Here is a 24,085-nt window from a genome sequence, read left to right as displayed (position 1 = left end):
TTGCTTTTTTGCATGGGTGATAGTACAGCTCAGTTCTGGGTTATTTTGCCAAGGAAACTGGGACTTAAACAGCAGTTGCTATACAAACCTCTTCCTTGGTTAAAGTGTGGAATGAAACTTTAGGGTGGAAGGAGGGGTGAGGAAATGTCTGAGGAGTTCATTAAATGGACACTGTACTGGCCAGAAATGAGTGTTTGTTTTTTAATATACAAACTTAAAGCTGTTTCAGGAGCTATGCTTTGTTTAGACATTTAAACCAAGCTGATCACTTTGTTACCTGCAACATTCTGTAAGGTGGTCTAGTAAACATTCCTGATCTTGGAGGGCATTAAATGTACTTACACTTGCTATTTCAAAACTTTAATTGAGTTTTAAGTACAGATAAAAAGTGGGTTTAACTTTTAGAGCTGTGAGCTTAATTTTGATAATGTAAACAGCCACTTATTTTTTCTAAAGGCTCTAGCCTACACCTCTTCACAGCTGTTTATCAGGAAATCTGCTGCATTCTGAGTGAAAGGGAAGCTTTCAATATGGCTGGAAAGTTTCACTATAGCAAAGTCTCTCATGTAACTTACAGTGAAATAGTGCAGCGAAGAGCTACAGTAGTTGAATATAGACAGTTTCATTTATGAAATACTCTTTGCTGAAAGGCAGTGTGACACACTCCTTTCTTCCCTTATGGTCATCCAGCTTTATCCCCCGGTATGTAACAATGGGATACACCAGGGAGTTCATCCAACTGAAATATTCAACACCTCTCAAAAACTTTATAAAGGTCTGGCAGATTAGCAAGCTGCAAAATGTTGCCATCTTCTGTGAAGTGTCTGGGAGGCAAAAGGTGGGTCCTAAAAGCTTTGTAAATAATATGTTCCACAGTCCATTTCCATGATGATGAACCAGATCCAAGCTCTTCAGTCTGAAAGAGAAGTTTAGTTTTAAAAAACAAGTACTCTTAAAACGAATTTTATAGATTTGATACGTTTTTTCAAACCTTGACTTTTTCCTGCTTAAACAGCTGTAGTTGGGAGTGCTAAATCAGTTACTTTAGTCTTTGCAAATTAGTTCAGTATCTTGATAAATAAAAGCATCCCCTAGTCAGCTTTCACATAACCACAGCCCCTCACTACCATTAAGAGAATTGTATTAGCTCTAAATTAAGCTAGAGAAAACGTTGAGTCAAAATACCTTTCAAAAATTTCCAGTGCAGGGTTTGGGTGTAAAAATAAAACCAGTCTATCACGCTTCATATAAAGTGCTCACCTTGAAAGGCTCCTTCTGCAACAGAGGTGTTTACCTACCCTGTTCTTAACCTCCAACGGGATTCCACAACCACCTCAGGTAACCTCTTTCACTGCTTAACCTTTCCTTAGGTTTGATATTAGGAAAAACATTCTAAGCCCATTACTACTTGTCCTACTCTCTCTTCACATGGAGAACTCATCACCATCCTTATAACCAGGGCTTTGAAGTGGAGTCTGGAGCTGGAGCACAGCTCCAAAGCCCCTACTTATAATAGTCCTTCAAATACTTCAAGATTTATAATCCCCCCACTCAGCCTTTTCTTCTAGTTTAAACAAGCCAAATTTAACCTTTCCTCCTAGGTCCTGTTTCTAAACTTTCTTGTGGTGCTGTCCTCTGGATGATCCAGTTAGTCCACATCCCTAAGTGGGGTACCAAAACTTGATACAATACTCCAGCTGATAACTCCCACTGTCAGGTAGAGCAGAATAATTATTTCCTGTTTTATATAGAAATGTTAATACATCCAAGAATGACACTTGGTATTAAAACAATTCATGGGGGTTGCGGGGGGGGGGGGGGGGGGATTGCGTGCAAGAATGCACCACTTTTTCCACAAATTCTGGGCCCAAATGGATTAGGCTGTCTTGTAGTTCAGCTCAATGTCTTAACAGCTGGAGATGCCTTAGTTCTCTGGTTTGAGAAACTGTGAAATTACAGGTGCTATTAATATTGCTTTTGCATTATTCAGAGGAAACTCACCACATGGTTAATCAGCTTTTGGCAAGTGCTCAGTTGATACTGATTTGGGCACTCTGAAAGAGTAATTAGGTATTTAAGAGAGTCAACTTGAATGTACACTTTTTGAAGGTACACCTCTACCCTGATATAATGCTGTCCTCAGGAGCCAAAAAATCTTACCACGTTATATCAAACTTGCTTTGATCTGCTGGAGTGCGCCCCGCAGAGCACTGCTTTACCACATTATATCAAACTCGTGTTATGTCAAGGTAGAGGTGTACATGAACCAGGTAGTCTTTGGGAGAAATCATCCTGTATGGAAGCTGTGGGGCAATGTTTTCTAAGCACAGGGGAATTTCTTATTAAATAACTTTTCGCCTTGTAAAAGCAGCCTTGTCTAAAGGATAAGCCTGTATACTCTTTCAGAACACTTCTGCACTGTTATTCAGTTCACCTGATTCCACAGAGTAGGAGACTAGTCATGAAAGCCATCTTTAAAGGTTTTTACAGTTCAACACAAGTGATTTACTCAGGTGATTGCAGCAGCATATGCAGTTACTGTACCTGCTGGCTAGTCAAGTCCGATTCCTCCATAATATACTGCTTTCTAATGGAGTAAAACATGGCACATTCTTTACTGAGGCTTTCAAAACATTCTTTTTCTTCATCCCAGTTTACCTGTCACAACAGAAATTTGATGAGAGCAAACAGTTGTTTCAGTATCTGAAATAGTAGTTTTGAAGGAACATTACTGCTACCTACCAGTCTATAGAGTTAACTTAATTCCCGGTTATTTAAGAGGATACCATCTTGGCGGTGTAAGGTTAGGATACAGAGAAAGCAAGGAATAGTCTAAAAGTCTGCCTATCTTTGAAAAGTAAAATTTTTTTTTCACGTTTCTAAACATTCATTTTAATTTCTTATATAGTGAATATTTAGATAGGAATGGACTTAAGCAATCGGTGCAGTGTTCCTTTTAGAAGAGAAAGTTTAGACCACTGCCCACATGTCAGCATCTGTATTACTATTATGTGATAATTACTACACTGGCAGATATTTAAAAATACCGTGTGTGGTCATTTGAGGCAGGAATGTTGGCAGTTGTACTTCTGCACCAACTGCTTCTGTCAGAACAGGGTCTATGACATTATATATGAACTCTTCTCCCCACATCAATTTCTGGTGAATTTCTTAGTGGTTGAATTATTGCATGCCTGCCTATTAGTAACTTCATTTTAGAGAACATCTAAAAATCACATTTCCTAATAAATGACAATGATGAAAAGAAGGTAAAGTTTGCAGACTAGTTAGCTTCCCCCTACCTCTGTGGCTAAGCGAAGGATAAACATAGGTAGTCCCTCCAATGGTGGAACGTAGTTGTCTATCAGGAGTGGTAATCCAGTAAGGTTTCCATCCTGTAAGCATAACATTTTCTTTACATGGTAAAATACCTAAGGTCTTATAAAAATGTACAGTAAGTGACTATTTCAGGTTAGTACTAGCCTTAAAGCAAATCCAAAATATTAAATACAGTTTCCTATTGTGCATTACCAACACTTAAGTTATACAAATAACCGTATGACATAGAAGCAATAGCAGTAATCACCTCATCAATTTCAAGAGAGAAATAGTCTTTCAGCATTTCAGTCTTCTTTTTTAGAAACTCAACAATGTATTCAGCAAGTCCTTCCTTTGGGCCATCATCTTCTGTCCAACCACTTTCAGGGTTCTCCAAGGCTAGCATAGCTAGATCATACAGCGGAGCTGACTCCTGTAAGTGACCACGAAGTACAATACAATCATCACTACCACCCAGACACTTCAACCCTTCAAAATCCAGATGTTCCTCATGCAGTCAATTTTACTTTTTTTCCCTGAAAATACAGAAGAATCTTTACAGCAAGCCCTTCGCTAAAGCCCATTGCAAAATACTGTGGCATATTTCAGTACTTCCCAATATATTTCTGATGAAGACAGAGCAAAACAGAAGATATGTTTTAACACACAATCTAGTGCATCAACAAAGAAGCTGTTTAAGGAACAGAATCTGACACTGATAATAAGCAACCACTATCACAACTTGCAGCAACTGTGGAATCATCACAATCTGCTACTTCATGTAAGTGCAAAGGAGATTAAACATATAAAGGGAATGCATTTTTTTAAAAAGTCATTTAACAGAGATCCACATTCATATCTGAAGTTTGACCTAGTCAGCAGTATAAACCAAGATACTTTATATAGAACATAAATTACCAAAAAACTACATCAAAGTTGCAAAATCAAGCACCAACAGTTAGGAAATGCTAAAATTAAGGTTGCCTGTGTACCCTTAATTCAGCCCCCTAGTGCATGTGTGTCGGAATGGACCCGTTCTGGGGATGAATCGGGGGTGAAGGAGACATTTGTTTGTAGGGCCCCAGCCTCATATGTTGCAGAAGTTGAAAGTAATATAGTGAATAAGGCAGAGAGTTGCAGGAAGAGAAAAGATGATTAAGGCAGTTGAAGGCTGACCAGGAGAATTCCAGCTCTGTGTCTGCCCAAGAGTTCTTATGTGATGCACTTAGACCAACTTTTTACACGTGGTCATTAATTGTGTGTGCTACCAGGCCCACATATGTGAGGTTAAAATTTTTATATCAGATCATTCTCTCCAAAACATGTATGTAAGAGTTGAAGGGAAGTTCTACTTACTGACAACCTCAGAACTCCAAAATTTGCGAAGTCATAAAGAAGAATCTGGTAGAAGAGTTCTTGGCTGAATGAGAGGAAGAGAGTTAATTTATTATTGAAATGACCATTTCTGTCTAATTTTGTGTCATGTGCATATTCTCCACTTTGTAATGGCAGAATCATGCGGGGAAAAAACATGATACTTAGGAGAGAGAAATAAACATCCTATCGGAAACAGCAATAAGAATGGATTGTCCTTTAATAAAACTGTGATTTTGGCAATACATTTAACCAAGCCTCCATCAGCCGGCTTTCCTTATTAACTGAACCATCAGCTGCCCAGGGCTGACAGACAGAGCCCCAGCTGCCCATTCTCCAGTTTAGCTAGATTTTTGGTTATCTGATCTGCCCTAGTCCCAATTAGATCAGATAAATGAGGTTTCATTGTATAGTTTTTTGGCCCCCCACCCAACAGAGAAAAAAAGTCACTGAAATGTTGTAACCAGCAATAGCACCACCAGGCACATATGATACACAAATAAATGTGAGCCTGTTTCTTAGTGTTAGCAGTCTCCACAATACTGGTGCAAAAGCTTAAAATACTCTTAACATGCAGCTATTATACATTTGTTCCTATTTATCATACATTAAACCTTCATATTCATTTGCCACAGGTTACAAGTCAAAGAAATGCTGAGGAGGAACAGGGGAGGCGGTACTAGCCACAGATCTGGTAACAAATAGGAACAATACACATGTACTGTTTAAGATACAGTGACTAACAGCCTTATAAAAACAAGGGAGGAATGCTTTTGTTCCTTCAAATAAGTGTCAGTAAAATCTATACACACCCTCTACAGACCTTCAAGATGATGGGAGTGGGGATCTTAGGGTATGTCTACACTGGCAAGTTTCTGCACAAGTTATACCACTGGAATCAAACCACTGTTGCGTGTCCACATTGTGCTCCTTGTGATGGTGGAGCGCATCCACATTAGCAGCTCTTACAAAGGCAAAGAGAGCACTGCATTGTGGTAGCTATTCCACTGTGCAATTGGCTGCAGGGTGCTTTGGGAAGGGTTTGCAATACCTCATGGGACACGCACAGCATCACATGATGCAGGTTTACCAATCCCACTGTTTCATGGGCATCCTTCTACATTTTCAACTGGATGGGGGTAGACTGTGACACGGAGTTGGTGTTGGTGTATGTGTGTGGGGGGGAGGAGAGACTGTGTTTTGGAGGATAGAGTGTGTCAGCATGCTGTCTTTAAGTTCAGACAGCAGCAGGAAGCCACCAGTCCTGAGGCAGAGGGAGGGGGAAACACCATCAGCCTCCGCCTCCCTCCCCAGCTCTCTGCACAGCATTCTCCCTCCACCTGCCTCTGTTCAACAGCATGAGCATTCCACATTAATGGTTTGCTTTGTGTCCCAGATAGATCAGCACAGCATACAAGAGCTGTCAGAAACAGAGCTTTGAAAGGGGAACGGCGCATGAGCAGAGCAGCCACTTGGATTACAGGACACTTCTGGAAGCTAATTGATTGCTTTGTGCACTGTAATATGCTTACACTACTAATACAGCGCTGGAGCCTCTGTGCTTTAAGGCTTATGACTCTCAAGGTGATTTTTTTTTGCAACGCTGCAACTGAGGAATTTCTGCGCACTAAGGGCTTGGCTACACGTGCAAGTTACGGCGCAATAAAGCAGCCCTGGGCGCCCTAGCTCACTCCTGTCCGCGCTGGCAAGGCACGTAGAGTGCTCTGACTCCACAGCTACAGCACTGCTGGTACTCCACCTCAGCGAGAAGAATAACGTTTGCTGTGCCCCGCAGTGTGGACGAGGTGTTGCATTACTGCAGTCTGATCAGCCTCCGGAAACGTCCCATAATTCCCTTAAGTCAAGTGGCCACTCTTGCCATTGTTTTGTAAGCACTGTAGGAATGTGGATATGCCCTTTGAAAACTCCGTTTCTGACAAACGGCTGCTTATCTGCCCCGCAACAAAGCAACCATTGCTGTGGAATGTTGTGAGAGAAAGAGGTAGCATGCTGACATCCTCTCAGCCCCCCAAAACCCACTCTCTCTCTCCCCCCTCACACACACACAACACACTCCCTTGACACACTCCACTCCACCCCACCCCCCATTTGAAAAGCACATTGCAACCAGCTGCATGCTGGGATAGCTACCACAATGCACTGCTCTCTGTGACCATTGCAAGAGTTGCTAATGTGGCCATGCTAGTGAGCCTGTAGCTGTCAGTGTGGACAGATTGTAGCGCTTTTCCTACTGCACTCTACGAAGGCTGGTTTAACTCAAAGCGCTCTACATCTGCAAGTGTAGCCATGCCCTAAGTGTGTACACTTTGGGAGTTACACCGCAGAAAGCTGCTTTACTGCACAGTAACTTACCAGTGTAGACAAAGCCTTAGCTGCAGAATTAACCTTATTAGAGCCTGTTAGAGCTCTAGTACACCGATGTGTTAGGATTTCATGGCTTGTCTACATAAACATTTAGTTCAGCCGTGTAGTGCTTTAATTACCCATGTGGAGCCTGCTGATGCAGATTAACAGTTCGTTAATGCACTCAAATCTCCCATTTCAACGAGGACTAGACCAAAGCACTCTAACAAATACCACGTATAATCAGATCGGCACACTGCAGGGTAGATTTACACCGTATCTTGCCAAGAACTAAATGTTGGTGTAGACAAACCCTTAATCTCTCACCTGTGTGGTGCTAGTCTGGGAGAAAAGGACTGATTCTGTGCTGATAAAAGACAGTACATAACTTGACACCTCAAGGCAGTTGGGCCTAGATTTGGCAGTTGTTTTTTATAGGTTTACACATACGATTTGCATTGTCCCTATATTCTGCAGGCTCTGTAATCAGGCACAGAACTGATTTTAGAAGTATTAGCTTCTTTGACGTTTCAATAATTTAGCTATTCAAATGAATGGTATATTTAAGTGTGATGTAGAATCAAACTCCTTTCATCCTCTGGGTTTTTAGTCAGTGGGACACAACACGGTAAAGTGCATTTTAATTACATAGCAGCAGCCTATAAATTTTGCAGGATCAATACAAAAAATTAAGATAGATTAAAAATTTGAGGCCTTTAACACTTGAGTGCTCTTCAAATCACCAATTTGGCTAGATTTCAAAAGCAGCATTCACCATGCCTTTGTACCTCATTTCTATTATTTCTTTCATTCTTATTTTTCACTGCTCAGTTGTGTTCACCAGTTATTTTAACTGTTGACAACACATCTAACAGTATGAATCAGTGTGTTTACCTGAGTTGTGTGGTATTGAGAAGATACAGCTTTGTCTGGTATTGTGCCAGGGCCCACTGTGGACTAACACAACCAACAAACGAGTGATCACGTAGCATCTCCTGAAGACCTGGAATAATACATCTAACAACATGAGGTCATATAAATTCCCCTGAGCCCAGATCTGCAATAGTCTGCATAGTATCTTGATTATTCAAGTTGTGAAAATCTCAAACTACTACTTGAATCACACTTCAGTCCAAAATAAACAAGTACTAAAAACTATCAAGGAAATTCTAAACACTCCAATAGTTTGATCCTAAAATAGATAAACACAATGTATGAATGAGAAAGTTTATATTTCATTCAAACCATGAGTGAAAACAATTTGTAAAAATCTTGAATATTTTACTTGGATTTTATCATGTTTTACTGGAGAAGTTCCTGGCTGGAAAAGATTAATAAATACCAAACATGCCTAAAAGAAAGTTGGTGATGCAAAAGAAACCCTCCAGAGTAAAATCAGATTTAAGAATTGACCCTGCTGTCGTTCCTATTCAGGCTATACTCCCCACTGATACCAAGTATATATGCAGATCAGAGTTCTTAGCTTTTTATTTGCTTTCCCAGAAGAAATTTCTGTCCTCATTGTTTAGAAAAAGGGAGCTTATAATAAAAAGTGAGACTCTTCAAATGAAGCTCTGTTCCACCCATTCTATTAAAAAGGCCTACTATTACATTCTTCTAGCTTCTTCCCAAGGGTAACACAAAATGGAACAGTTGCTCAAATTCTGACTGCTAACATTCTGGGAAGTTTTTTGGTGACTACAGAATAGCTGCAATTGCAATGCCTTCATATGTAAGTACTGAGCGGGTGAACTAGATACATCAGGATATGGAATTTTGCATTCAGTACTAACAGCCACTGAGGAGTTTCAAGGAGAACATCATTAAACCTTTTGATTGCTAGGAGTCAAGATTTCTTAGCCTTAGCAGCCAATGTAGGTACCTGTAGATGCAGGCCTACTTAACTGTGGAATTTCCCTGTATCTTGTTACCAACCAATTAAAATTAACTAGACAAAAAGTGTCATGCCATATGATTTCCAATACTTAGACCAGCTTAATAGGATTGGAATGTTTGAATGGATGCCACTCCTATTGCAGTTAAATCTCACTAATAAAAAAGGATTGTGCTGTGCAGAAGATGCAGAGTGAAACACCATCTGAGACGAAACTGCCCTAAGAATTTGCAAGCTGGGAACAGTATTGTACCTGTCACAGTGAAATCCTTATATAAGTAAGGGCATGGCTACACTTGCGAGTTAGAACGCATTAAAACAGCCCAGTGCACTCTCACAACCCATCCACGCTGGCAAGGCACGTGAAGCGCTCTGACTCCGTGGCTAGAGCGCTCCTGGTACTCCACCTCGGCGAGAGGAATAACATTTGATGTGCCCCTGCTGGAGCGCCCCAGTGTCAGTATGGACGCCCTGGTCTGTTAATGCGCTCTAATTGGCCTCTAGCAGTGTCTCACAATGCCTGTTCTAGCCACTCTGCTCATCAGTTTGAACTCTACTGCCCTGTCCTCAGGTGACCAACCATAAGACCCGCCCTTTATATTCTCTGGGAATTTTGAAAATCCCCTTCCTGTTTGTTCAGCCAGGCGTGAAGTGCTCTCAGCGAATCTTTCCAGGTGACCATGCCTTTACGCACCAGGCGATCCCCAGTATGGAGCAATGGCAAGGTGCTGGACCTCATCAGTGTTTGGGGGGAGGAAGCTGTCCAGTTCCAGCTGCACTCCAGCCATAGGAATTACAATACCTTCGGGCAGATATCAAGGGATATGATAGAAAGGGGCCAGGACTGAGACACACTGCAGTGCGGGATTAAAGTGAAGGACTGCACAATGCCTACCGTAAATCGCGTGAGGCTAACAGCTGCTCCAGTGCTGCCCCCACGACCTGCCGTTTTTACAAAGAACTGGATGTGATATTTGGGGGTGACCCTACCTGCACTTCAGAACCCAGTCCAACAAGGCATGTTCAAATTCAGCCTCCAGGTGTTGAGCCTCCAAGGGTCCATGACTGAGTGAATCTTTCACCTTTCCCTTCACAAATATTATGGAGGGTACAGCACGCGGATAAAACTGGGGGGATGTTGTCATCGGCCAGGTCCAGCTTCCCATACAGACAGTGCCAGCACCTTTTAAATGGCCAAAAGCGCACTCCACAGTCATTCTGCACTGACTCAGCCTGTTGTTGAACCGCTCCTTGCTGCTGTCAAGGCTCCCTGTGTAGGGTTTCCTGAGCCTCGGCATTAAAGGGTAAGCGAGGTCTCCAAGGATCACAATGGGCATTTCGACTTCCCCTACAGTGATCTTCTGGTCTGAGAAAGAAGTCCCGGCTTGCAGCTTCCTGAACAGGCCAGTGTTCCAAAAGATGCATGCATCATGCACCTTTCCGGGCCAGCCTGCGTTAATGTCAATGAAATGCCCACGGTGATCCACAAGCACCTGGAGAACCATAAAGAAATAGCCCTTCTGATTAATGTACTCGAAGGCTAGGTGGGCTGGTGCCAGAATTGGAATATGCGTCCCATCTATCGCCTCTCCAGAGTTAGGGAAACCCATTTGTGCAAAGCCAGCCACAACGTCATGCACATTACTTAGAGTCACGGTTTTTCTGAGCAGGATTAATGGTCCTGCAAACGTGCATCAACACGATTCCAGCAGTCGACTTCCCCACTCCAAAGTGATTAGCAACCGATTGGTCACTGTCTGGAGTTGCCAGCTTCCAGATTGCAATAGCCACCCACTTCTCCACCAGCAGGGCAGCGCTCAGTCTCATATTCTTGTGCCACAGGCTGGGGGTGAGCTCATCACACAGTCCCATGAAGGTGGATTTTCTCATCCGAAAGTTCTGCGGCCACTGCTCATCATGCCAGACTTGCATGACGATGTGATCCCACTACTCAGTGCTTCTTTCATGAGCCCAAAAATGCCGTTCCACGGTGGTGAGCATGTCCATGAATACCACACGCAATCTCGTATCGTATGCGTTACTAGAGTCGATATCGTCGGAGTCCTCACTGTCACTTTGGATCTTAAGGAATAACTCGACTGCCAAACGTGATGTGCTGGCGAGACTCGTCAGCATATTCCTCAGCAGTTCGGGCTACATTCCCACAGACTGAAAGGTAAGACAGAGCGCGCAATACAAAAAACGCTGAAAGATGTCGCCAATTGTGGACGGAAGCAAAGGGATTGCTCAGATGCGAAGCGATGCATCCGGGGAGTTTAGACAGGACTCAGAATGCCCTGCACCTCCTGCCCTCTTCCCACAAGTCACAGTGCCAGAATAGGAAGAGATGCTCTGTGGGATAGCTGCCCACAATGCACTGCTTCCAATGCTGCTGCAAGTGCCGCAAATGTGGCCTCGCCAGCGTGCTTGCAGCTGTCAATGTGGACAGACTGCAGCACTTTCCCTACTGCACTCTCCGAAGGCTGGTTTAACTCAAAGCGCTCTACATTTGCAAGTGTAAGCATGCCCTAAGTGACACAGGGAAAGTGGTTCCCCTTTCCTCATTCAAATAAAAATGCCATGCACAAGCTACAGCAATTTAATTAATCTGTCCCATCATTGTTTCCATTATAAATCTATTTAAAGAAAGAAAAAATATGTCTTGTTTTACAGAAGTTCCATTGTTTAAGAAACCTCACTTTGTCCCTGTATCCAGAGCAAACAAACACAGAACCTTGGTATTTAGACTGCAATTTTGCAGGCTGTTCTTCTATGGGGTAAGTTATTACCTGTATTTGGAATGGAAAAAAGTCTTACATGTTAGTGCATTTTGTTTAGTAATGTGGTTTAATATGCAGGCTCACGAAAGGCTAAACCAGCCCTTAGATATGAAGTGCGCACCTCTCTTGTTTAAGTGGAAAATGTCTGCAGAAGCTGGTTGTCATGGTTTTAAAAACTTAATACAAATTTTGCTCAGACAGTTGGATTAATTCAATACTGCTCTGGTTTAGCAGGTCAATCTGCAAGCTAAGAAACATGAACAAGATACATAGCAAGATCCCCAGCAAACTTTCTTTTGTAACAGAAACAGGATTCTTGTACCACTTTTATAAAATTATCTTAAGTAATCCAAGCAATCCTGTTTAACTGTCAGAAGAATAACCATCTTGAGGAACAAGTGGCTTGCATACTTGCATGTGCTTGGCTACTAATTTCCTCTTGCAGAGTCAATACACTGGTTAGGTTAATAATCCTTCTCTTAGGGGTACAAGCAGCAGTCATTCCCTTTCTAGTATCATCTTCTTCCATTTCCACATCAGAGCCTGTCCACTGTCTCTTTCTGCAATACAGAGACAAAGAGGAAATATTTTCTATTCTCATTAGAATAATATACAAGTATATACTCAGCAGTGAAGTGTGGTAACCCTACATTAAACAGCAATCAGGAAACCCAGCTAGCTCCAAAAAGTTTCTAAGGAAAGATTGTTTTGTTTAATTTCCAAAGCACTGTTTGACAAAACAGGGCAACTGTCAAAGCTATTTAGGGATCCTTATTACTAATCACATTGGACAAATCAACTGTTTAAAGGCCCAACTCAGCACCCGTCAAATTCAACAGGAGTTAGACCAGGCCCTAAAGGAGGTATCACAAAAGATCCTGCCTGTTCCTTAACTACATTTGAGTTTGTTCAATATAATGAAAAATAATCTCTCCCCCTGGTAGCTCTGGACAAATTGTCAGAGCAGCTCCAGTTGACCAGCACTACCAGGGCTTCCCCTGACTGGCTGCTCCGGGGATCCTCTTTTAAGAGCTTTGCATATAGTTAAATAGCCTCAGGTTAGATGATCTTTTCCAGAGAATGCGTGCAAGACTGGAGAAGGAACACTGTGTAACCTCCCTGCACATTGAGTTTCCCCCTGTACTTAATCCTCCATAGGTGAACATAATGGATTACGATTCATACAAGATCGCCTTAAATAAAACATACCGTATTTACTTTTCACCATTTACACTGTTAGTTTCCATTATATTCATCTCTTACCTTGGAGAATGGTCATTGTCACTTTCTGATTCTCCAGCAGAAACACAAGGATTGTGTTATTGTTTAATAAAGAGTTTAATTCCTCTGTGAAAGTTCAAGACAATATTTGTTCATATTTGGTTTTACAGCTTTCCTGATCCCGTTTTCTTAAAAAAAAAAAAAAAACAAAACCCCAAACTTGACAGCACACCTGCATAAACAGCAGGATGAATTGATTTAAATCACTTATTTTAACCATGATTCAAATCAACAACCAGAAAACCTTGATTTGAATAATCAATAGTAATTGTTTTGCATTTGTACATTTTAGTTATTTTCACAAAGAAAAGCTGATTCTCATTGGTTGATAACTATTAAATCATGTTGATTTGCAACTAATTACACTAAAATTGGTGCTGCTTTTTGCTAACCAAGAGGATGCACTATACCTATTACATTTATTTAAGCAACTATAAAACGTAACTTACATTTATTCAGAGTCTAAATTTGATTATCTTTTATGGTGAGTGATACTTCTCTTATTTACTAGATATTAGTTTGTTTTACTTGCCATTTGTATCAAACTATTTGGATGGAAATTCAATTATAAATGCACAAAAACAGCATTTAATTTTTCTTAAATGTGCTGGATGAAAAAGTCTGTTTCTTATAAAACTAATGAATTTACTAAACAAAAGTAGTATCAACTGTGGTAAGACGAGGCCCTGAAACATAAACCCTTATCAGAGGCCTAGTATGAGGCCTGAACTAAAGTAATGGTCAAGACTTTGCTAACATAAAGCAAAGTTAAGCTGTGAGTCAGAGGCAGGCCCTGCTCACAGAAGCTAGCAAGGAAAGGGCTGATACTGCTAAAAGAGTCATACCTAAAAGGTACTGGAGACCAGATATCAGAACATTCACATACTTGTACACTCCACTCAGATAATAAGGAACAGGCTGGCCCATCCCAATGACAGGGCCAAAAGGGTAATATGATGGATAGAGTTGTTTTGTTCGAACCAACATGTACAAGGTGAGAGGCAGCACCTTACTACGTAGAGGGGTTGTACCTTGCTACATAGAGGGGTTGCGTCTCAATACATCAGGAGTGATGTGTAACTTGTTTGTACCTGTGTATAAGAATGCATCCCTGGGGCGGTGTCTCTGTCCGGCCTAGGGGGCAGTGGAAAGTCCCTCCACTAACTGAGCCGAGTCTATTGTCAGGGAGCACGTAAGTACTAGCTAGCCACAACTTAGCAGCACCTTGGACTTCTATGCCAGGGAGCTGGAGATGGTGTTTCTCTTTGACAATAAACCTAGCCGATGTGCCTTCATACCTTACTAGAGTCTGTGGTCATTGGGGATTCTCTCGGGGTCTGCTGTGTCAGCTATCTGCGCAGAGCTGGGACAGCACATAGAGGGAACACACGCACGCAGCCGACTGATATCAACATTGAACAGAGCAGAGCACCACACCGGTAGCATCTGACATCATCAACTATAGCCAGTGAACTGAACTAACTGCTTCTCATCACTATATCCATCAAGATTTTAAAACTAGCAGATCTCATCCTCTCACATCTAGTTTTTATTCATAGACTGAAAGAGGGAAAAGAGCTCTCCTGATTTTTCAAATGCAACTGGTTTCTTAGCTTCAAATGAACTACTTGTTGAACTAAACTAGTTGAACAAACTAAAATTGAGCAAATACTGTTTAGACCTGCAGAAAATTTTACTGTTGTCAAAAGCTTGTTTAGCACTTCAACAACTCTGATTCCAGGTGCTTAGCAAGTGACTACCACTAGTTAAGTGGTCTGACTTTCTTTAAAAACTTGGCAACAAGCAGGCACTGCTAAATTTTTTTTTGTATTTAATTTAAAAAGATCATCATTTCAGGCCTTAACATAGGTTGTCAATTTAAAATGTAATTTTCAATGGGTTTACTTCTTAAAATTAAAGATTTAATATAAACGTAAAAAATCTGATTTAAATTAAAAAAGAATTTTTTAAAAAATTTAAACATCAATTTTTATCCATTCTGATAAAAAGACAACAATACAACTATCTAGCATAGATCATCTTTACCTAGTAGGGACTGTTTCAGGAGTCAGCCTTCCACTTTCCTTCTGCCCCTCTGGTGTCATCACTGAATCCCTCTGTGCAGCAACCACTGTATCAAAGTCACTGAGATCTTCCATTTCAGTATCCTGCTGTCTGGATCTGCCATCAGAAACTTCTGTACCACCGTCTAGGGTCAGCGCTGTATGCCCTGTACTCAAGGGTTTGTTTATAGGCTGAAGGAAAGCATCTAGCTTCTGGTCTCGGGAATCTGTGCGGACCATCTGGTGGGCATAGACTTTATCACCTGTTCCTTTAGCTGTGAAAGAGGAGCTTGCTACTGATTTAACAACCTCAGTGGAAGAGCATTCAACTCCTGGGATCAAAGTCTTCATTGCAAAAATGGGGGAGGGAGAGGAGGGGAGAAATTCAGCATCGTCAGGAGATTGTACATGCCTATTTACCCTTATATATTTGGCCCCTTAAATATCATTTAAGCCCAATTTAAGGCCTTAAATGGGGCCTGGGCCCCTCTGCATTGGGTGAATTTCACCTGAATGAAATCTTTATGGTTAAGAAATTCTTAATCTTTAAATGTTCTGAAGATGCAATCCCGTGTGTATTATAAAAAATACGCACATGAAAAAGAATTAAAATTATTATTCTATAGATACTATTTTACAATAGTCTACTTACATAAGAATTATAATCATAGAAATATAATCCAATCACTTTTTAAACATGTTTTTATTTGCTTGTTTATTATAATAAACAGAGTTTTATCCCTAGCAATGCTATACTATATTTGGTATTAGTCCTGCCTGGTATTAGAAAAAAACCCCTAATCTATATGTGTGTGTTTATTAGGTCATATAGTTATTTTGTATTTACCTAAATACAATATTTTGAAACTAACAAATTTATGCAAAACCAAAAATTGGTAGTGTTAAATAAATATATAATTCTACTTATTAAATAAGTTGGTATTTAATTATAAACCTAAATATTAAATTGAACAAATGTATAACAGTAAATCCATTAATTTAATATACTGTAAAAGATTAAACATGAATAAGAGTCCATTTTAAAGTCACCCTTCGGTCTTAAAATATCTTATCTTGTTATTTATAAACCCAAGATAACTGACTGAAAGATAAACAAAAATGTTTTTCCTTATATTTTTTTCAGTTTGTTTTCATTGTGCTTTTGACAGCACTTTGTGTATAATCATTTCCATTGTTTATATAGGTCTTTCATGCAGAAACAAGACAAAAAAAACAAAAAACAATGGCAAGGAGACTTAAAGTCAACGTACCTGAAATTAACTTTTAACTTCCTTCCTCCCCCCACTCCCCGCCAACTGACTAGATTTGAATTAGATAGTGTCACTTTAAAAAATAAATGTTGGCTAACACACTTCATAAATGGACAGCACAGCTCTCAAGAGACAATCCACAGTACAATAGGAGTATCTGGCCCAGACTAGATTCTAATCTTGAACTTAGAATACTTGCTATCACAGGCTATCAACACAGTGAAGACTTGTCATCTTTTAATAGTTATATTCTCACCTGTAAAAGCAGCAGAGAATCCTGTGGCACCTTATAGACTAACAGACGTTTTGGAGCATGAGCTTTCGTGGGTGAATACCCACTTCTTGCATCTGAAGAAGTGGGTATTCACCCACGAAAGCTCATGCTCCAAAACGTCTGTTAGTCTATAAGGTGCCACAGGATTCTTTGCTGCTTTTACAGATCCAGACTAACACGGCTACCCCTCTGATAATTCTCACCTGGGTGAAGTACATCCTTGAAGAGTTAGAGCCCAGTAATTTGCTCTCTATATGTTGCTGCACACACTCTAGGATACTGTCTTCATGAAGAAAATGGACTTCATGCTTTGTAGGATGCACATTCACATCTACATTCTGAGGGGCTATTTCCAGGCTGCAAAACATTTTAAAGGAAAACTAACCTAAAAATATTCCACTGATGGAGGAGTGTGTGAATATGCTCAGCACAAGATGCATCAGAACTGAGGTCATAAGTCTACCCTAGGCAGCAAAAATGGGCCTGCAAAACTAATGGTATTGCAGTTGGAGTCTTACTTGTTTTGATACTTAGATATCTATTAAATACTAAGAGGCTTGATTCAAAACCCATTTCTTTCCATTTACTTTGGATCAGCCCATTAATGAACTAATTTTATTATATGATATTTTTAAAAGATGTTTTGAAGCTAACTAACTTTTTCAGTGGACATATGTAACACTCACCACTAGCCACCTCTTTATGACAAGGCCTGGCATATAGAAGCCCCTCACTGGGCTAACGCAGCTGCTGAAGGTCACTCCAGAACTTTGGTGGTTTCTCTGTCAGGTAACTCACCTATCCGGCCAGGTCACAGTCCTTAGTCACACTTGTCCCAACTAAAGTTCAATACTATCTTTCAACAAAAACAAAAAAATTTCATCCTCTCTGCGACTCTTCAACCAGTCTTTGGTTCTCCAAGGTCTTTTCCAGGCCTGCATTCCTGAAAAGCTTGCTTCACTAAGGACCGTCCAAGAGACTTCTGCCTCCCTGCTATCTCTTAGCAAGAAGAGAGGCAGATAGATTGAGTTTTGGATAGAACAAATGAGTGTTCCCTATTGCTCTTGCTGTGGAAAAGGTCAGAGAGCCTGATTTTTAGTGCTGAAAACCCACAAATCCAACAGACTGCAGCTGGAGTTGTGTATGCTCAACACTTCTGAAAAATCAAACCTTTTCTTTAGTGTTTTGGATTTGCTAGTCTATAAAGGATGAAAGAAACACACTTTCAGTTACCACGTGCTTGGGACTAAATGGTTCCATGCTGTAGCTTAAAGCCCACCTTAGCTTTGTTCATCCCTTTTATCTAGCTATTGATGACTCTGACTCTGGCTAGCCCTACAAGACAGGCATTAGAGGTTAAGGGCTTGTCTACACTACTGCTTAAGTCAATGTAACTTAGGTCACTCAAAGGGGTGAAAAAACATCGCTGAGTGATGTAAGTTAAATAGATATAAAGCACTGTCTACACTGTGCAATGTCAGCGGGAGACGCTGTCCTGTCAACACAGCACATCTTCACCAGATGTGCTACATTAGCGCAGTTGCACCAATGCAGCAGGATGGTAAAGACAAGCCCTAAGACTTTTTATTACTCTACCTTAAGTACAGGAATGGATGTGTACTTTTCGGCAAATAAGCAGCATATACAGTTTCTATAGCTTTCCGCAAAGCAGTTGACTCCACCAGTCGATCTGGAATGAAGGGGGACAACCATGGGAAAGCATTCTGTGACACTCTGTCCAAACTGCACATTTAAACACACTATATGGTGCATAAGTTCTCCCTTGTACCCAAAACTTCATGCTGTACAAGAGTCTGAAGTTTTTTTCCCAGTAACATCTATTACATTGTGTCTAAGCACTGATACAAATCTACGGTAGTTAAAAATTGCTCCATAAGGTATTTTGCTCACTTTCCATTTACTATTCCATCCTTGCTCTTCCCTAGTTCTCTTAGGATATGGTCAGTTTCCCTTCCTTTTTTCCCCCCTTCATATAATTTGTTTAACCTACGTTACAAACAACAACAACATTTTCAAGATTATTTCAGTTTTAATAATCAGACTTCCTTTTCATCATTCAATGTAGTCAGGGTCTAAGTTTCACTTTCTAATTCTCAAGCAGTAGCATATTCAGCTGTGTGCTGGGAAGGCCTAAATGGGATCCCACAAGTTAAAGGCAAACACATGAAATACTTTTCACTTCAGTGACCTTCATGCAGCAGGTCATCAAATGTTATGAGTTCCCTAAAGCTTTCTTCTAAAAGCAATCTTCTTGATGACCATACACATGACTTTATGAGAGGATCAACACAAGAGTTACAAGAGTTCTGACCTTTTTGCAATGTGATGTTTTTGGAGAACACTGGCAGAGCTAATCTTATGAGAAACTAGCCTGCAGCACAAACAAGGGTACTCAGATAAAGCAGTTGTCACTTAGCCTGGATGACATTCTGTCCATATTCAGGTGCAAAGAGATAAGAAAGCTATCTTCCCTTAGTGACCAGAACAAGGAACAGTTTAATCCTTGTGCGAGACAGGAATAAAACCTATTCCCCTGCTCTGGCCAGGGCTGGGTTAAGATATAGGCACTGTAGGCCTATGTTTAAGTCACCAGTTCCTAGAATCACATGATAATATCAGAATTTCTTCTTTTTTTTAAAAGTAAGTTTATGGGTAGAAGTAAAGCCTCAAAACATGATTTGAGCAACTGACACAGTGATAGAAACAATAATTCAGAACTGCCCCATGCCTCTTAATGCAGTGTTAATGCCACAATCCATTACCCTAGGTGGCCCTGCCAACATTATCCCAGAAGAGGATTCTGTGTATGACAGGAGGAAAAAAGTGCAGTAGGCCTAATCTGCCCTCTCACTCCAGCAGATAAACTTCAGTTCAGGAATAAGTATTTAGGGAAGCCTCCCTGTTGCTGTGAGGGGCAGGGGAATAGGGGGCAGAAGGGACACCTAAGGGAGGAAGGCCCCTGCTCCCACTCCTGGGAAAAGGAGGTGGCCCCATGCCTCTACCTGTCTGGGTGGAGAAGGTTATGGCAAGTAGGGGTAGGGAGAGCCACAGAGAACTCTTATCATGGTACGTACGAATTACCGTAGGCTGGACCTGGCTCTCTATAACACTCCAGACCACAAAACACTGCAGACAGGTAAACATTTGGTTTGACTTCAACTTCCCTGCTTACTACAAGATCTCACCAATGACAGAATTTAGCCCTTATGTGATTTTCAAAAAGGTGCACGTTCAAAGCTTTGATGCTGCTGTTCTTTAGAAAGAAATGGATGTACAATCTGCTAAAAATTTTGCAAAAAGAAACAAAGCATATACAAACTATACAAGTTTCTTTGCACTTACGATTTATGAAGAGTAAAAACATGCATTTCTTCACTGAGTAGTTTGCATTCGTTATGTAGCCTTTCATTTTAAAGGCCAGCTTTCCATCTTCACAGCCCACTTCTATCAGTTCTCTATAGACAGTTTTTATTTTGAAAGAGAATACATGAAAATATGCAGTGCTGTGCAAAGGTTTTATTGACATGCATTTAAGATAGTTACATTACCAGCAAGTAGAAATACACCATTATGAATCTGGTTATATAGAGAGACAAGGTGGGTAAGGTAATATCTTTTATTGGACCAACTTCTTTTGGCGAGAGAGAACTTTCAAGCTTACACAGAACTATTCTTCAAGTCTGGGAAATGTATTCAGAGTGTCAAAGCTAAACATAAGGCGGAGCAGACTGTTTAGAAAGTGTAGTCAGATATCCACCCCAACACACCACCAAATTCATGCTCCATTTTATCCTCACCCATAACAATTTTACATTCAACACCACACACTTTGTCCAAACCATGGGAACAGCCACGGGTACTAGGATGGCTACCCAATATACTAACCTCTTCATGGGCCACCTTGAGGAAAAATTTCTGGACAAATGCACCACAAATCCAATGATACACCTCAGATACGTAGATGATATTTTTATCCTGTGGAGAGATGACCTAAACTCCCTCAGATTTCCATCTCAACAACTACTACCCATTCACTAAACTCCCACAATAGCATCAATTTCCTGGAAAACATGATCCACTTCAACAATGGAACCCTACAGAAAACTATATACAAGAAACACACAGATCATCATACTCACCTTCACAGATCCAGTAAACACTCCAAACACACCAAAAATCTGTTATCTGCAGCCAGGCACACAGAGACCACAGAATATACACCTTGACAGGCTTAGAACCGCCTTCACCAAACAAGGACACTCCAACAGAGAAGCAAATTCCATCACAGAATGGGCCCAATAGCTTGAGAAAACCTGCTTCATTACAGAAATAAACCCCTCTCTGACTGCACATCCCTAGTTGTCACCTCACACCCCATACTGAAACCCATATAGGGTATCAAACAATAACAACCCATATTCTATGAGGACCATGTAAAGAAATAAATCTTTCCTGAAATCCCTCTTTTGCACTTCAAACAACTCCTCAACCTCATCATCAGAAGCAAGTTCCACACAGACCATGACACACCAACTCAAAGCAGCACCAGACCCTGTCAGAACAACAGATGCAAAACCTGTAGACATATCTCCAATGCTATAATGATCTACATCTTCCACAATATACCTTTCAAGATCCATGGGTCCTGCACATTCCTTTCACAACGTGTGGTATATCATCCAATGCACTAAATGCCCCAATAGTTAAGAGCCCTGCGTGGATACAAAATTTAGATCCACAGATATCCACATCCATGGACATAAATCAGTATCTGCAGAGCTGCAGGGGTCTACCAGGAACCAACAGTGGCAAAAGCAGAGCTCCCAGGAGCCAGTGCCCTGTGCTGGCAGCTCCTCCAGCATGGCTGTACCGCCTCAACCATGCCCACTGCACTAGCATGACCAGGGACAGCTAACGGTGAGTCTGGTGCCCACCCAAGTGGATGGGAGGAACTGCCAGCACACGGCGCTGGCTCCTGGAAGCAGCAGCCTGCCAGGCTGCTGTTTTTGCTGCTGTGGTTCCCAGTAGAGCCCTGCAGCTCTGCAGATACCGATTTGCGTCGCAGATATAAATTTTGTATCCACGCAGGTCTCTACCAGTAGCAACTATGTCAGTGAAACCAGACAATCACTACATTCTCAAATGAATTCTCACAGAATAATGATAAAAGACAACCACCGCATCACCTGTGGGAGAACAGTTTTCACAAAATGATCACTATCTCTGTCCTCTCAGTCCTTAGTCTCAAAGGAAATCTGTACAACACATTCAAAAGATGAGCCTGAGAGCTTAAATTCATAACTTTTAGTGTCTAGCAAAAACATGGTCTCAACAGAGACAATGAATTTATAGCTTATTACAACAATCTATAACCCACTCACACCCCACACAACTGCAATCCTCACCCCCTTCCTTTTGCCCTTGTGACTGGAGGGGTGTTACTGAGCCACTTCAGCTTGAATGGTCCTTTGAAATACGTGTTAACTCCTTACACTAATCAATCTGTTCCATCTTGTATTTAACTGTGACACTCCGAGTACCTTTCGAAGACCTGAAGAAGACTTCTGTGTAAGCTCAAAAGCTTGTCTCACAATAGAAGTTGGTCCAACAAGAGATTACCTCACTCACCTTGTCTTTCTAATATCCTGGGACCAACATGGCTACAACTCTGCTATGACAACAGTGCAGATGTTTTGTTTCTGTGATAATTACCGAATATGAGAAACCTTTTAAAGAGTTTTAAATTTTTTTGTTGGCACATAAAACTGTTACTCATACAAATAACGAAGCCAAGTAGCCTTATTTGCCATGTACCCTCAAACTGATAGTAAAATTAGAAAGAAAAATTTCAAAGCCTCTACAAATTATCCAGAGTAGCTTTTCAATAAATTAACATGCCACACAGCCACAGGATATTGGACTATCAAGGACTAGGAATGACTGTTACATCATCACTGGCAACCATGAATTTCAGTACTCTCAAGGTTTAAGGCACATGTTACTAGCATTGAGAGACCAAGAGAGACTTTAAAATTGTCACTGGCTCCATAAGTGATTATTATTACTTTTCCTGAAATTATGACCTACATACCTTTTCAATCTCCACTTTTACCTGATCTGCATTAAGGAGTGGGATGCTGGTAGAGAGTGGAGGGTGCTTAACATTTCCCCTGGTCAGTGCAGACAGGTCTTAACTATATTAGTCTCCATCACAGTTTGTAAAACTCTTGTAAGCCCAGTTAGATCCTATTTACATTGGCCAAGGAAATCCTATTAAGCCTAGGTAATTTATCAGTATAACTCCCTAGAAAGGAGTTAATGTGATTTTTGAAGTCACACAGTCAGTTCCATTCCTTAGCTGTAACTTCTAATGTTAGTAACAGAATCAAACTGACCTTCCTATCAGTGTTGGCAGGAGCCCAACAGTGTTGGCAGCAAAACATTCTGCAAAACTGTTCTATGAAATGTATGCAGTTAAGCATTTTATGGGAGTGATTCTTCCTACAACTACTGTTGAGATTTTCTGGCGTAGGAGATATTTTTATAACCCCTTTCTTGTGATTTGTTCAATGAAAGCTCTCATTCGAATTTACAGTCACTGTACAAAAATCAAATTTAAGATTTCAGCAAAGCATATTTAAAGGAATTACTAGTTCTAACAAGTAAGATGTAAAAGAAGGAAATACTGAGATTCACCAGTGTAGGAGGTGGCTACGCACTTCTAGAAGATATTGGGCCAAACTGTCCTCTAGATCAGTGTTTAGAAGATTCCCTCCAGGTACAGACAGTTCCCTTTCTGCACATTGAGGGGAAGATCAGACACTTATGTGGCAATATTCCTAATTCCCCTGACCCTGTTTTTGGATACATGAAAGACCCTTCCGTGAGTTAGAGAGAGCTGTGCAATGTGCATCATTCTTTCCCAGAGGTGTCACTAGCTATTCTGGGGCCCTATGCAGTGCCACCATGGGAAAGGGGGGCAGCCCTCCGTGGGGGAGGAAGTTGGGACTAGCTTTGGGGGGAAGAGGGGAACTGCTCCCCAGTACTCAGCGGTGGAGCGGCTGGGGCCAAGTTGCTGCACTTCCTACCACTGGTGAGTGCAGGCCCAGCCCTGCAGCACTCCTCAGAGAAGTGGTGGCAAGAGCAGGAGTGGGAAGAGGCGGGGCTGAGGAAGAGGCAGAGTGGGAAGAATCAGGGTAGGGCAGAGCAGGTGTGGGGGCTTTGGGGAAGGGTGGAGTCGGGGCGGGGCAGGGCAGGGGCCCTGGGGAAGAGGTGAAGCTGGGGCTGGAGCAGCACACAGCTGCGCAGGGCACCAGGAAACTGGATGACAGTCCTGTTCTTTCCCCATCTTCATTAAACCTGAAGGGAATTTGCTGAAGAGTTAATACAGTCTAAGGCCTCTTCACTGTGGAACTCTTCTTGGGAAGCTCAGTGGCTACTAAAGA

General features: G+C 41.3%; 1 protein-coding gene across 2 annotated transcripts in view; it reads right to left on the bottom strand.

The window, feature by feature from the left end:
- Positions 1-344: 344 nt before the first annotated feature.
- Positions 345-24,085, bottom strand: part of MLH1 (mutL homolog 1) — a 37,608-nt gene continuing 13,867 nt past the window's right edge. For both annotated transcript variants that reach the window (XM_050937973.1, XM_050937974.1), the window contains 11 exons: positions 19,983-20,095; positions 18,216-18,309; positions 16,823-16,976; positions 15,058-15,419; positions 12,142-12,290; positions 7,951-8,059; positions 4,675-4,738; positions 3,587-3,751; positions 3,303-3,395; positions 2,545-2,658; positions 345-916 (listed from right to left, as the gene is read on the bottom strand). In XM_050937973.1, the coding sequence (XP_050793930.1) occupies positions 749-916; positions 2,545-2,658; positions 3,303-3,395; positions 3,587-3,751; positions 4,675-4,738; positions 7,951-8,059; positions 12,142-12,290; positions 15,058-15,419; positions 16,823-16,976; positions 18,216-18,309; positions 19,983-20,095 (1,585 nt within the window). In that variant the 3' untranslated portion in view covers positions 345-748. The remainder of the gene's footprint in view (positions 917-2,544; positions 2,659-3,302; positions 3,396-3,586; positions 3,752-4,674; positions 4,739-7,950; positions 8,060-12,141; positions 12,291-15,057; positions 15,420-16,822; positions 16,977-18,215; positions 18,310-19,982; positions 20,096-24,085) is intronic.

Source organism: Gopherus flavomarginatus, chromosome 2 (genome assembly GCF_025201925.1).
Source record: "Gopherus flavomarginatus isolate rGopFla2 chromosome 2, rGopFla2.mat.asm, whole genome shotgun sequence".
Classification (NCBI taxonomy): domain Eukaryota; kingdom Metazoa; phylum Chordata; order Testudines; family Testudinidae; genus Gopherus; species Gopherus flavomarginatus.
Note: the sequence above shows the minus strand (reverse complement) of the source record. Positions and strands in the feature narration are given on the sequence as shown.